We start from the raw sequence: 15,356 nt of genomic DNA, 5'->3' as shown, positions 1-15,356 counted from the left end.
AATTCTCCTGGTGTTAAGTTCAGAGTGTTCCCAGGCTGATTCAGGACTCGGACATGAGTTCTGGTGGCGTGGTCCCAGTGACTCAGCTGATAAGACACCGATCAATCCCTTCATTAGTCAACCTTCTTTACATTCCTGCAAAACAACCTCAAATCTGCTATTTTTTATCAATAGATTTTACCAACAGTTTTTTCCAACCTTTCTTTAACAACTGATAAAAACATTCCTTTTAATTTTTTTCTTGTTTAGCTGGAGAGTTTGACATAACCTTCATCAATATGCGTTATTAGATATAGTGTGACGTGTATAATATGATGCAAAACAATACAGAAAGCAAGGTTGCATTTTAAAGTTATGTTGCCCTTTTATTACACCTGTGCTCAATATTCAAACCTTAGACTAGATTATTTTGAATGAATTCAATGGTACATACAATAAATTCTAAATGTCCTACCATAAAAAATCCCAAATCTTTTTAAATTTGTGTATGGTATGTTCGGCTGTGTGATCCATCACAGTTTCTAACCACAGGACATTGTTGAATGGCAGACAGAGGCAGAGCTGTTTCCTTGTGGCTCTAAATATAATCATAAACTTGAACCCTAACCCTAATATGATGAGGGCCAATGAGGCAATCAATATTTTACTGAATTGTAGTTTTTAATATTGTTTTCCTTACTCAAGACTCTCAGGCAAAAGAGAGCTTGATCTCAGTGCGACTACCTGATTAAATACAGGTTATATAAAACACGAGTGCAGCTGCTGAATATCAAGCATCAAATTACCATTATTTCAATGTATTATGTGAAAGAGCTTCCAGATGGACACGATTGGACTAAACCAACATCGGTTCAGTGCTCGATCAGAAGTCGCGCTCGTGCTCTCTCGCATGTGAGTCGAGTTATTCATCACACACCTGCAGCCGACTGTGTCGGGGTTTCAACCCTCCGACGTTTCCTGACTGGGAGAGGTTTTTCCGTTTTCTGCGGAACATGTGGTCTCATCTTTTGTGATAAAAAAAAATGCCCGTTCTTCACTGTCCTTTGCGGAGGTTTAACATTAAATTACATCATTCGATCATTCTGCATCGAATGATGATGTTCTCCCTTCCCGTGACAGTAAATTCTTCCAGGTACCAACCGGCACACAAGGAGCCGTACTGTGCGATTCATCGATTGTCCCACAGTAGGCAAAGGTGGAGAGCAGGTTGTTTCTGCGTATTTCCACGTTGAGCTACTACTTACTCTCAACTCTGACACAAATGAATCGCTGCTGGCTTCTGTAAATGCTAGTCGATATCCGTGACTACTCCCTATCCCCATAGTTTTGCGTTTTTACCTTACACACATAAATATGCGGAATCCACCTGCACCCGAACCCCTCTCACAGGGCCTTTGAAGAAAAAAATGTATTAACTCAGCTGTGATTTTCCTTTTTCACGTGACTTTATTCTCTGTCAGTTTAACACCCAGCTTGCAGTGACCATAGGAGGAAATCAATCTCAAGCCACCTCTGGGGTTGGCTTGCTTGTTCAGCCACGGTGGTGTCTGTTTGATAAGAACATAATCTTTTTCACAGCTGCCTCTGGGAAAATCTTTTGACAGAGGGATGATGACACTGATAAACTAGGACGGGAACTACCCAGTGCTGCTGCAGTCTCCCACCGGCTTGTTCCACTGGATAAGATGTGGGGTTAACTGCCTCGCTCAAGGTTTTTAGTTTTGTTACGCAGGCTCCGCAGGATGTTACAGTGAATCCTGCCACTTTTTTTTTAACCGTTAGAGCCACTGCTCCCAACTTTTCCAAATCTGCAACGAACTCCAGTGTGTCCTTAAATGACCCACTGGGTCTCTTCTCCTTGTCTTTCGCCATATCTTCGCTGACTTATCCAATATTCTCACTCGCATTGCTCCCTCTTCCTCTTCTGGACTCTGCGAGGTGCCAAAAAACATGGGAGGCTCAGTTTACTCTGTGTGCCCCCTCCCTTCCTCCCCAGAAACCTTCCCTTCCACCTCTCCTACCATCACTCCCAACAATCACACACAGGGCGGTAGCGTGTTGAGGCTACGGGGATCGGCAGATGGGGGTGAGAGGAAATGGAGACTGGGATGGAAGGAAGGGAGGAGGACTCTTCTCACACTGTTGACTTTTCCTGTTAATAAGAGTTTACACAACATTGGAAAAATTATCTGGAACGTGGTCGTCCAATCCTCCCTTTTTTTTACACCCCCTCCACCCCCTATCCTCTCTCATCTTTGTTCAGAAACACAATTTTGCTCATCAGAGCATGACATGGCTATCCTTCCTGGAACTGCTATTAATAATTTCAGCCTGCTAAATCTGGAGTGATGTGATTCGTTATCTGCCCTGTCTTTGTCCCTGTGAGCAATTACTCCACTTTCATTTTCTGTCCTTCCAAAGTGGAGGCTGAGAGCTGCGGTTTTTTAAAAGCAGACCACAGCCACATTCCTCCAATCAGTCTCTGTTCTGCTCGCTGTCAGTCTGCAGGCTGCGCTGTTAATGTCTGAAGAGCAGTAAATCAGGAAACTTTTCTCCCTGTGCTTTCTCTCCCACTTTGTCTGTCTTTCACCATCTATCTCCCATCAGCAGCGAATAATCTTTGCCCATTTCACAAGTCATAATTTGTGTGCCCGCTGTGAAAGCAGGGCTTTGCCCGGTTTGTTCTGCCTCTTCTGTGCGGCAAAATAGATTTTCATGATTAAAACTAGAGAGAAGAAGCAGAAACAATTTTGTTTCCTTAATTTCCGTCTTTTCACATTCTCTTTGCTAAAACCTTGCTCGTGAAGATGTTGTTAGTTTTTTTTTCCATCTGTGCATGTCAGTCACACCGCATTTTTTTCCTGTGCCATGTCAAACTAAACTGTGTGAAGGCCAGGCTGCAATCACCCCCCCCCCCCCTCCTGGCATAGCTTACCCCTTTCTCCCCCCCTCATACATCTGATGGCTCTCCAGCAGATTCATTTTCATCCACCAAGCTGTGGCTGGAGACCAAGTATGAACAACACTTCTCTATGGGTCTTATATTGCCCATTGGGTATATTACAGTATAAGTCATCAGACAAAGTTTGGCCTCATCTCCTCCTCATCTCCTGCCTTGTCACTCCCTCTTTACCGTGGCGTCTTTGACGCTCTGAGAAGAAACGTTACACTCCCATACTCCCAGCCAAGCTCACACACACATGCACTCACACACACACACCGTTACATATGGGTGATTCCCTACACAAAACTATAATGGTCAATTCTCATGCAGCAGCCATGTTTTCACATCATCTCATCCCTGCCATCGCTCGGGCATGAAATTACCCGTGAGTCACCGCTAACGAGTGTCCGCTTTCCCATCCCTCTGCAACGATGAGGGTCGCCGCCACCCTGAGAGGCAGTTGGCTCATTTAATCCGCCCGTCAGGCAATATCAAACAGATGTCAGCATCAAAGAGGAACCAATCTATAAATCACAGCTTGTGTGTTGGATCGGAGGCTCCTTTTTCCAAGGAGGACACAAGAATAGAGGGTCCGGGCCAAGAACCACCCATCTTACAAGAAGCAGCTTCCCTCGGGGCTTGTCCGTCCACCGCTCATCACAAAAGAGCCATTCTTCCCTCTACCAGTCCCCACCATTGTCCTACCCTGCTCCCATCGCCTCCTCTTCCAGAGTACCTGAGGTCTCGCATGCAGGTATCCTCAGTCTGATCGGGGTATTGATGTCCCAGGAGAAGCCAAAGAGAGAAGGCCTCCCATGTTTGTAAAAGAAGAAATGAAGAGACAAGAAGAGAAGGGGACTGGAAGAAAAAAAAACTGTTTCCTGTGCACAACCTGATCCTTGTCATTAGGAGGGAGACAGGTGTGTTTGTGTGTTTGTTTGCATGTATGTGTGTGCGTGCGTGTGTAAATGAATGAAAGTGCTGAAATCCCATCGGCGTGGCGCAGATCCCGCAGCGTCTGCCAGGAGACTGACTGCAGCTCGTCTGCCGCCATCCTGGGCCAGAAGTGTGTTATGTGTGTGCACAGACACACACTTCGTCTCATGTACTTTGTTGATGATACCATCGACCTTTTAAGGGCCACATTAGATGTCTTGATGTTTGTTGGTGATTGCATTTTTTGAAAGTGTGAATCTTACCGTTGCACTGTCCATCTGTTTCTCTGCTGTGTTTCGGCAAGTTCTCAGTGTGTCACCTCGATAAAGGGAAGCAAACATCGAACAACGCCATCCTGGTTTCCATAACTTGAAGACATTGTTTATCTTTGTATGTTTTCTTGGTGGGGAAAGCAAGCGTTTGTGCAAATCCATCCTCCGGTGCATTAGTGTTTATGTCTCGGTTTCCCTACTATAAGATGAACAGTAACACATGTTCAAACCAGCGTGTGATGAGCAAGAAGGGGAGAGAAGGCTTGAGTGAGGGATTAGGTGAGCACAGCTACAGAATTTCGGGCAGCTGAAGAACAAGACGACTCGTCTTTGTAAACCTGGGCCTGCTGGCCCGTGACTGCTGGCCCGTGACCAACCACATCCGCATTTTGTTAGTAGCTCTTTCTCTTAAGTGATATAATCTCAGCTGACCTGTGACCGCCGATGTGCAGTGTTATTATCAACACCGTCGACCAAGTTGAAATAATTCAGAAATGGGACGTATCCAGTCCCACCGAATGTGGTAATGTACACAAAGCTGCCATGTTGCATTTCCCTTTCCTGGCCATGAGCAAGACCAGAGCAGATCCCCCGGGTGGGAGAGCGTTTGGCTGTTTGGCTGGACAGCCTGTGCATCAAAGCTTCTCTCCCAACACACGTCCTCACAAACTGTAAACTCATTCTGCAGGAATGTTGACAGGTACACTGACAGCAAACATGGGGCCGTGTGTCAGCAGTGTTAACAAGCAAGACCTGCAAGTACCTAAAGAGTTGGGGTGAGGAAACCTGCATCTAATGAAGCTGCAAATTCACAGCATGTAAATTATTTTTAACTACTCCACTGATCATTTCTGCTTTAACATGTCGAGTCTTTAAGTCTTTGTGGTCGGAGTTATGGGCATAGTTGTTTTAGTTTCATCAATTATAGATAAACTCAACAGTTAATTAGGCTTTGCCTCGCTTTGCTTTTCATGCACCATTCATGCTTATTAATTGAACAAAACACTAGTTTGTGCGGTTATTGTTGTAGCAGGGAAGGAGGGGGGATGTGCACACATTGTCCTTTGTTCCCTTCATGGTCTGGAATTAGTCTGTGTTGATGTGTAAAGAATCCGAGGGATGCTCGAGGTTCCGCTTTAATCTGTTTTATCGGTCACTGGGTTTAAATTAACAGTTTGTCGATTGCATCCAATTGCCGCAATTTGTGCTGTCTGCACCACAAATTAAGTCCAAATGAAGGGAGAGCGGGAGAGGAGGCCAGGAGAGAGAGTTTTTTGTTGGAGTCGAAAGAAACACTTCCACGCAGCAGCTGCAGATAGAGGGTGAGACAGGGAGAAAGTCGGCAAGCTACAGTGCGCGTTGAAAAGGCGACTGCGTTAGCTGAAAATGTGCTGTTGGACTCTTCCGCCAGTGTGTTTTTCTAGATACGTTTTTTTTTGGGGGGGGGGCCCACCTGCTACACACACACACACACACACACACACACACACACACAAACACACACACTCTCACTCTTCACGGACTTCACAGGAAGTGGATGTGATTGCAGAAGCATGACCTAACGCCAGCCGGTGTTTGTTTTAGGTCTCCCAGGTGACCAGAGGCTAGAGGAAGGAAACTGAGCCTTCATCACAAGGGACTGTCATCTAGTAACATGTTACTCTTCATGTGTGTGAGGGTGTGTGTGTGTATGTGTTGTGCGTGTGCATGTGTGTGTGCGCGCGCACATTTGGGTGGGTAGCATTGTGACCATCGAGAGCAGATGTTTTGGACCACCTGGTGTAGCTGCTTGCAGAGAAAGCGCTGCACACACACACACACACACACACACCCTCACACCCTCACACACATCGTTCACGACAAGAACGCTCACACACATTCAGATTCATTATCTGCCTTTTCTAATTTTGTCCGTTTTGTCCCTGTTTTCTGTAAAACATCTCGTGACCATCTTGTGGTATAACCGGACGCTCTGTGTCTCCAGGTATTGAAGGAGAGTGGCCCCCCGCACATGAAAAGCTTCCTGACTCGCGTCTCCGTGGGGGAGTTCTCTGCCGAGGGCGAGGGCAACAGCAAGAAGCTGTCCAAAAAGCGCGCTGCCCTGTCCATCCTGCAGGACCTGAAGAAGCTGCCCTTCATCCCCGTCGTGGAGAAACCCAAGACACACTACAAGAAACGCACCAAAACCATCCTCAAGGTACAGCAGCTGGGCGCAGGAAAGCAAAGAGTGTGGGAGTAAAGGCAGGCGATGATATTTATCCTGTGAATTCAATTGGCCTCTGCAGAACAATTTTGATGCACTCAAGGCATCTGTAGTCAGTAAGTCAACACAGACGTGATGCTACTGGCAAGTCGTAGTAATCTAAATCATTCACTGACATTTAAAAAAAATCTGTGAAATACAATGTTTTTCTCCACACTGATTTCCTGTTATCTTACTTATCTCTGTATCTTTTACATCTCAGTGTTGAATCTGAAGGAACACACACACACACACACACACACAGTCTGTAGAAAACTCTGATATTGCAATAATTGAATTTGACAATTGGAATTCATCATCGTGTCTCTCGTCTTTTCCTGCCAGACGGGGCCCGACTATGGCCAGGGCATGAATCCGATCAGCCGCCTCGCCCAGATCCAACAGGCCAAGAAGGAGAAGGAGCCAGAGTACCTGCTGCTCTCTGAGAGGGGGATGCCCAGACGCCGGGAGTTCATCATGCAGGTAAGTAATGATTTTGTTTAATATTCTTTTCAGATTCTCACCAATCGTCGGATTTCCTGCTGCTTCAAGAATCCAATTTCCTGGCAGTTTTAGCTAATGCAGACTGATGGAGAAGGATGGGAATTCTGTGTGCCCAGACAGCACAGAAGCTTAATGACCTTCTGCTTTATTTTACCTTCATGGATAAAACAAAGCGTCAGAGTATGAGTAGGAATAAAGTGGAGAATGTGCTTTATTACATTGTTGGTAGAACAAGCCAATGGCAAGAACAAGAATAGTCCCTCTTTTTCTGGCCAAAGGAAGCCTGCAGCCTCTTTGAACCTCTTTAAACAAGAATACAAGTTTCTTAGTTTCCTCGTGGGACGACAGTATGATCTGGTTTCCTTTTTTTTTTGTCGTGTGTGCTCTCCCAGCCCAGTCCTGCATGCAGCCAACTTTCTCCATGGTGTGGTACAAGGCCATAGGCAAAAAGGGTTAACAACACAAGTATCCATCAGGCCTTTGCTCTGCTGCTCCTTTCGGCAGCATTCTGTACTAGATGAACAAACACGTCAACAACACGACTCCTTTGTTGTTGTCAGCTAGTTTCACACTGAACTATCCGTTCTGGTCAAAGGCACCCAAGTGGCAACCCACCGAGACGTCACACATTTGTTTGTGAACTGTCGCTTTGAAGCCTCGATGTGGAAAACATCCTTGCCACCCCGGTTCACCCAACACACACCAGAACAACAGCCGCTACTTCGGATTGAATCGTTAACGTTGGTGCATGGCGCGTCACGTTCAATATCGCTGCCGCAATGAATTGTGGGGCGTCTATATCTCCTTACCTTTCACATAGAAGGGTCCAGTGTACCCTATTCTAAAGGAGATAGGAAAGCAAGCATTGAAGCTCCTTCCCTAAGCATTTAGAGAATTAAACAGCTCTTATCATGGCTCCTGATCAAATACTTCTGGGTGGCTTCAAGATTTAGGAAACCTCCTAAGCCAATTTGACAATTTGACCTCATCCTAACACTCGAGTTTTGCATTTTACAAGCGCCATCTTGTTTTGTTTTTTCAAACCAGACGTAGGAGCAGGGGATGGGTCTGACTGAGAGCTCGTCAACTGCGCTTCCACTTACACCTGCAACTTTGCACTGATCTGATGGTACCAGTTGTCAATCACACTGTATCCATGCTCCAATGTTTACAGTGCTTTATCGTCTATTCGACTCTAAATGAGACCATAATTTACAAAATGAACATCATACTGAATTGGAGAAGACTCAGTTACTAGAGATTGAACCATGAACCAAAAGTCCTTTTCTCATTGACTTACTAACTTCTTTTTGGAACCAGTGGAGTCGCAATCTGCTGGTCATTCCAGAGAATACCGGTTTCAGTCACTTGAGCTTTGGCTGGGACTACGTCCATTTTTTTATACAGTCAATAGTTGCACCATGCATGCCCACACACTGTAGCTTAAATAAACTGACTGTAATCAAAGCTTTGTCATAGAGATGGACATTTCCCCTCATGCATCATTCAAATTTAAATGGACAGAGACATGACTAACTAGAAATTGTTGCCCTTAGCTGGTGCTCTCCTGACATTCAGAAACAAAACTCTTCTTTTTCTAAACCACTAACCAGCTTTGCTCTTCCAAAGTATGGAGAATGTTTTTCTGTCCTTATAGCTGCTTTTTAAAGAAATTCTTTGTAACTTCTTTCAGCTGCAAAGATTGATAACAGAAACCAAGGACCTCCATGTTATCCATTATTCACACCATTAAAGGAGGAAAACAACATGTTTAAATGTAGTGCTAGTACAAGTTTAAATATTGAATGACCTTGTTGCAAAAAAATAATTTTAGCTCCGATACCTTTTTGTATGTAGAAGATCATTAATAATTTAATGCAGCTGTTATGATCTTTGACCTCCCTGTGCTTCTCTGCCTTCGCTTCTCTCCTCTCACCCTCTCTGTTTCCCCCCCTGAAATGTTCTTTTTAATATTAATTTTTATTGCAAGCATTAAACCTCAAATAGATTAACATCCATCTTTACAGCCCTGTTAACTCCTTCATACTGTTAGATTGTGATTTCGAGCTGTTGCTGCTTGTAAAGACAGCACACAGATTTGTGTTATAGGGCTGCAGAAGTACACATTAGACTGTGGCTGAGTCGTAAGGAGCCAGTGTTCATTAGCAGAAAGAAATGTCATGGTCCTACTGCGGCAGCGACCTTTGATACTTAACAAAGTTATTGATGGTTTGCTGTTTATCACACCTGAGGCTGTGTGTTTGAGCCCTGACCAGTGTTCCCCCTAGGATGGAGTTGTAGCAGCGGAGGTGAAGTGCGAATGCAGGCGGGGGGAAAAAATTGTGAGCCGGTACTTTTATCGGTTCTTGAGTCAACAAACAATCTTCCTCCAAAATCGCTCACTGCCCCTTTAACACTTAAATTGCATCTGCCTGGTTTTTGATTGGACATCTGCCTGTATCTATTTTATGCTTATTACTTTTACATGCATGACAGTTGTACATGCATGCTAATAACTCAGTTATAGCAAGATCCAAGCACAATTCTGAAAAGTGACACGCGCATTCATTAAAAAAATTAAGTTATTTAGTTTCTCTATGTCATATAGTTTCAGTTATGTTTTAATGAGCTGATTGTCACACATGACACATCTTCCTATACCTGGTGCACATTTTGTAAATGACCCATGTAAATGCTTTCATTTGTAATGCTTTAACAGGGGTGAAGTTACTTATAGAAACCATGTTAGAGTGCACATGTAGATGTACATGCGTGCATATTTGTGTGTGTATCGATGATATAATTATAGGAAACTGCTTTACGCTCTTAACAGACTTCTTAGAAAGGAAAATCTAATATGAAAAACATGTTAAAATCATTGCTGTTGCTACAATCAATGTCAATCAACAAGAGTCAAAGTCAAGTCTGGAGGCTGCTTTCTTGCTTTGTCGCTGGTATAGGACCAACAACCAACAAAGCAGGCCAAGCCCGGTCCAATTTTAATTTATGCACATTTTAACTGCAGTGTCTGTTTGTGTCTTTCCTCTCCCAATCAAACTCTCACTCTTTGTCTCTCTTTCCGTAAATCTTTTCTTTCACAAGAAGAACAGAGCTTCTCTTAGCATCAGGGAGTAATTCATCCTCAAACCTGTTCTCCATGCCTATTTGATACACACATTAAGCCCTGCGAGTGTGTGCGTGTGCGCGTGTGCGCGTGCGTGCGTGCGTGCAGTCCACTCACTCTTCTAAAATTTCCACATTGTTTCCCTCGGTTAGCAGCAGGCCTCAAATGAGTCTCTGTTTTCACATCTTTTGTCTGACCCCATCACAAGGTACAAAAAAAAGGCTCCACTTTGTGTCAGAAGCCTTTGAGGGCCTGATCATCTTTTAAAATGTAATAAAGGAGTAATTGTGTTTATTTTAGTAATTTGGTAATTTATTTGAGGCCGCCCTGCTCAGTGTAACGCTGTGGCCTACTACATGCATTCAGACCAGGTCTCAGTGATCATGTCAGACCACTTTGACTACGTGCACTGCACCCTGGCTCTTCACAGGCCTTGGCTCCCAGAATGGTATTTGCGCAGTGTAATTGTCTGTTTGCATAACATGACGACGTTTGATATTCTCTTGGAAATATCTGCTTACATTCTGTGTAGACACATTTAATGTTTTGGGACCACTGAAAAACAAACACTTCACTTGGAGCCTTTTTTTGCGGCGCAGAAATTGCACGGCTGACTCGAATCAGGATGTGAAGCAAAGTGTTCTTCGCTGAACGCGTGACGAGTCGAGCAAAGTCGTGGAAAAACTGAATTTTTTAAGACCGCAAGTGATCCACTGTGAGCCGGGCAGGGTGTCAGCTGTGTCTGTTCACTTTCACATGCTGTGTTTTCCTGTGTCTGCTCCTGTGCAGGTGAAGGTGAACAACGAGGTTGCCACGGGAACAGGACCGAACAAGAAGGTGGCCAAGCGGAACGCAGCCGAAGCGATGTTACTGCACCTGGGATACAAGGCCTCCACAGTCCCTCAGAGCCCCACCGAGGTACGACATTGACTTTACTGATGCTGCTACACTGCAGCCATTTCAGATACATTAAGTTATTGTACTGCCCAATCACTGTAGGCATGGGAAGTTTAAATTACAGTTTGTATGCCGTCAGTCAGTGTCGGTGCACATATGAATTCTCTGCAGGAGTAAGGCTATTGGAAATCAGCACAGTGACTCCAAAAAACTATTTTGATTTATATGGTTTTCATTCCAATCAGATCTTTGTTGGGTCAAAAACAACAATATGTATATATATATATTTATTTTTTTTACAGTACCAACATGGTGATATGCTTTATGATAACTGGGGTGGTTAACCATCTAACATGCTCAGGGTGATAAACATAACAAAACAAACAAGTCAATAAATTCAACTCTAATATTTCGAGCATAACACCAAAATCATGGGTAAAGACACATCGAAGGAGAACATGAAAAGACTGTAGAAACATATTAAACCAGAAGAACTCATCACAATTTCCCAAAAATCATTGTGGTGTCTTCAAATTTCTTGTTTTGTTTCACGTTAGCATTATTATTGTTCTTTTAATCAGAGCTTCCTGCTTCTAGCTGTTTTGTGAAAAAATACACACATCACATCATTTTTTGTTACTATATTAAAAAAACACCACGCGTCATTATTTTTTTTACTGATGAATTGAACGCCCTCACATTTTTGTGTGCTCGCATTGTGTGCAATACAAAATAACATGGGTGAAATTAGACTTATAGTGAATGGATGTAATTGCAGTTTTCTCATCCTCCCATAACCAACGAAACAGCGTTTGGGTGCGTTATGCAGTGAGACCATTTCCTGTCTCACTCTCGTGAACTCGCTCTATTAAAAAATAATATATGTTGTATTGAACACAAAACATTAATTTAAACCCAAAGTTTCAAGGGGAAAAATATTATTGCCTTATATGTTAGATCCAATGCGATTTCATCTCCCTTGAGAGTGGTCGAGAGCTTCGGTGGTTTGCAATAATGCTTAGGCACTGCACCTGTGTCATATAAACACAGACACACACACACACACACACACACACACACACACACACACACACACACACACACACACACACTCTCTCTAAAATGTCATGTGGAACGGTTTTGCAATTGGTATTCTGGAAATGCTAGCAGCAGGGCTCTGGGGATGGTGATGCTGGTCGGTGAGTTCAGCTGTATGCTGAAGGATTACATAAAAAAAATCCTTTGAACCACCACTATTATTTTGTATATACACCATCTCATCTCTACAGCCCTGTACAGAATTCATTAAATACTGATGCCGAGTCGATCCCCAGATTTATCACGAATCCCAGTGTCGCCGACCTCTTATGCAACCTGTACAGCTCCTCTGAACTAAACGTGTTTTGCAAGCAGCCATTGATCACCATCATCTCTATTCACCTCATTGGGGTTTTTTTTAAGCTCAAGGGAGTAGCTGTAGATAGACATGACGTTACATAACTAGGAATCAGGAACTAGGACTATCCAGCGTTTCCCAAGACAGCTCATTAGTTAGATATGTGCTGCTGCATATATCTTCTTCAGACAGCCATACAGTACCATGCAGCTAAAGGATGACAGTACCATGCAGCTAAAGGATGACACGTTGCTCTTATCAGGATGACTGTGAAGTTCAGTCGTATTCTCCAAAGAAACCGCAACCCAGTTTGCATTGCAAGAGAGTGTGATGTTCAGTTTAGTCTGTAATGTAGTTACCCCCCAGAAAAACTTCTCAAGCTTCAGCACATCACGTCTCATCAAGTGCTGAGCCCCCTTCTTGCTTGCTGAAAATGCTCTAGTTGCATGTGTTGACAAGGAAATGGTCCAAATGTTGCACATAAGTTATTACGTTTCTATTTGCATCATTGCACGTTTCATTTGCCCCTTAAAACACCATGTTTGGGTGACCATGGTGGTCGGATAAATGAGAGTACGCTGCACTGGGAGTAAGTCTGCTTACACTTGAGGCTGAATATTTAGAACAAATGGAGTTACTGGGTGACACACGGCTGTACATTGGCGTGACAACCCTATAATGATCCGTTGGACACTCTACACTTCTTTAGATCCTTAGACAACCCCAAGCTCTGTGGAATAATAAAATCAATATCCTGTTTTGTGGGATAGGTCATCTTTCTTTAAGATCTCTCTCTCTCTCCGCCTCTCTCCGCCTCTCTCCATCCTTCAACGCCTCCTCTTTGGTTGGCAACTGTGTTGCACTACATTCCTATCATGGGACTGTGGGTGATCTGTGAAGTATGAAGAGATGGGTGAGCGTTTGTGTGTGTTTATAGGGGAAGGGTTTGTTTACAATCATGTCATCCCCTCAGCTGTCACACATCAGAAATTATTTGTTGTTGTTTTTTCACACACGTGTGTTTATGGCTGTGTGTGTGTGTGTGTGTGTGTGTTCATGCATACCACAGCAGAAGAAACGTTGAATAGGAGCCTTTTTATACTCGCTGATCGTTGACAACCCCTTTAATTAAGTAGCAGGCCTAGACAGACACTAGGCTCCTTAAGCATCCCCTCTTGTGAGCACTCGTCTTTTTGTGGCCCAAACAGTAGGAAGGAACTTGTCTGACATGCGTGAAGAAGCTGTCTGTTCAAGAATCTACATCTCTCTTACCTCCCCCCCTTCTCTCCCATCTCTCTGCATCACTACAGATGGACAACAAAGGCTGGAATGGACAAAAGGCATCCTTTACCGAAGCGACAAGTAACAGTGAGTATCCGCACGTCTCCCTGTGTCTCTCTCCACTTCCTTCTCCTCCTCCTCCCCGGCTGTCTATCGCTCCCCTCCGTCCCGCAGGTGGTTTTAGCCAACGAGATGGCCCGGCGTTTAATCTCTGTGACTGGTCAATGGGCCTCTGACTGTCAGCTTAATCGGCCGTGCGTCCTCGTGGGGAGCCTGCGAATTTGGGCTCATTCATACAGGCTTACAGAGCCGGCACACTGGGGCCCTCCGGGGAGTCCCCCCACTGCCTTCCTGTGCAAAAAACGTAGCCTTTCACTCAGGATTAACACACATGTACACATGAGTGCAGATGCACACACACACATTCCCTTAATCCTACGCCCACAAAGCACATCGTGAGGCAGGATGTATGATGATATGATATAAGGATTCATATGAGGCAAGATATATCTCACTTAGCTGTGTCTAACACATGCCAGCTGCAGGCAGAATTAGATAAAGACCCTATTAAAAAGTCCTGGACTTTGAATCGTCTGAATTGTCATTACGAACGCAGCTGCAAAGAAAGTGCATGTTAACCCATGAAGCAGTATTGTAGTTTAACATACTATATATGGGAGTATACACTCTCCGTCTGTATACGATTTCCCTTCAGCCTCAGCTTATGACTATGGTTCATCATAACTGATGCAATTGTATGGTTATTGGTGATGTCACAAGTATAGAGGCAGTTTTCTTTAAGAAATTTTGTCTTTGCATCTCAGGTGATCAAACTTTTTCTTTTTGTTGAGCCAAATATAACCAAAAGAAATATGTTTTCTTATCGCCGCCAGGAGGACGCAGTTCCCTCGTGCACATGTCTGCATTGGTCTGATTGCAGAAGGTATATGCGTAAATCTCACTAAAATCTTAATTCTTGTTTAGTCTCCAGATGCACTGAAAATAATTGAATCTCAAAGTGCTGTAACAAAGGCACAGTGCAATAATATTCTGGAAGATTCTGCTTTTCTGCAAAAAGCTGATATGGACCCTGTTGACTTTACTGCATGTAAACATGCAGCTGAGCCTCCGTCCATCTGTCTCTGTTAAAAAAAAAATGGAACAAGTTCTGAAGCAAATGCAGAGTGTGACATGTAAAAGACAGCGCCCTCAGTCGTTCTCTCATTTGAAAAATATTCTTTACTTATGGAAATTTTAAACCGAAGACAAAATAATTTCATCACAGGATTTAGGTCTGAATCTACGAGGGAATGCGTTGGCCATAAGGGACATTTCATCTAATTTGTAAAGGACGTGAAGGAGATGCTTAACTGAAAAGTGTAAGGATGCAATTTTGCAGGACGCAGCTGGTCTCTATCAGCTGTATCTGTTGTTAAGTCGGCTGTCGTGTCTGTAATCAAAATAAAAACAATGGCAAAGTCCCCTGCTCACCAAAGTCGAAATGCTATTTCAGGACTTCACATTCTATTTACAGTTTGTTTTCCCGGTCTCCAGTGTCTGGCACCGCTCTTCTTTTTCCATGTATTCCACATGGTGTGTGTTAAGTGAGTTAATATTTATTAAAGGTGAAATAAACTAGGCAAAGACTTCACAGTCATGCCGTTGCTGAAGCAGATTTGCGTGGGTTGCGATACCTGAGCTTGATTCGTTGCGATGTCCCAGCTTGATGAAAACGACACGCCGCAAGCAGTCGACCCTCC

The 15,356-nt window shown here is 43.9% G+C and overlaps 1 protein-coding gene across 2 annotated transcripts in view; it reads left to right on the top strand.

The window, feature by feature from the left end:
- Positions 1-15,356, top strand: part of stau2 (staufen double-stranded RNA binding protein 2) — an 85,563-nt gene that overhangs the window by 25,252 nt on the left and 44,955 nt on the right. For both annotated transcript variants that reach the window (XM_035619858.2, XM_035619857.2), the window contains exons 8-11: positions 6,137-6,349; positions 6,740-6,877; positions 10,812-10,940; positions 13,626-13,683. In XM_035619858.2, coding sequence (XP_035475751.2) covers positions 6,137-6,349; positions 6,740-6,877; positions 10,812-10,940; positions 13,626-13,683 — 538 coding nt within the window. The remainder of the gene's footprint in view (positions 1-6,136; positions 6,350-6,739; positions 6,878-10,811; positions 10,941-13,625; positions 13,684-15,356) is intronic.

Source organism: Scophthalmus maximus, chromosome 21, assembly GCF_022379125.1.
Source record: "Scophthalmus maximus strain ysfricsl-2021 chromosome 21, ASM2237912v1, whole genome shotgun sequence".
Taxonomy (NCBI): Eukaryota; Metazoa; Chordata; class Actinopteri; order Pleuronectiformes; family Scophthalmidae; genus Scophthalmus; species Scophthalmus maximus.
The sequence above is the reverse complement of the archived record's forward strand: the minus strand, read 5'-3'. Positions and strand labels throughout refer to the sequence as shown.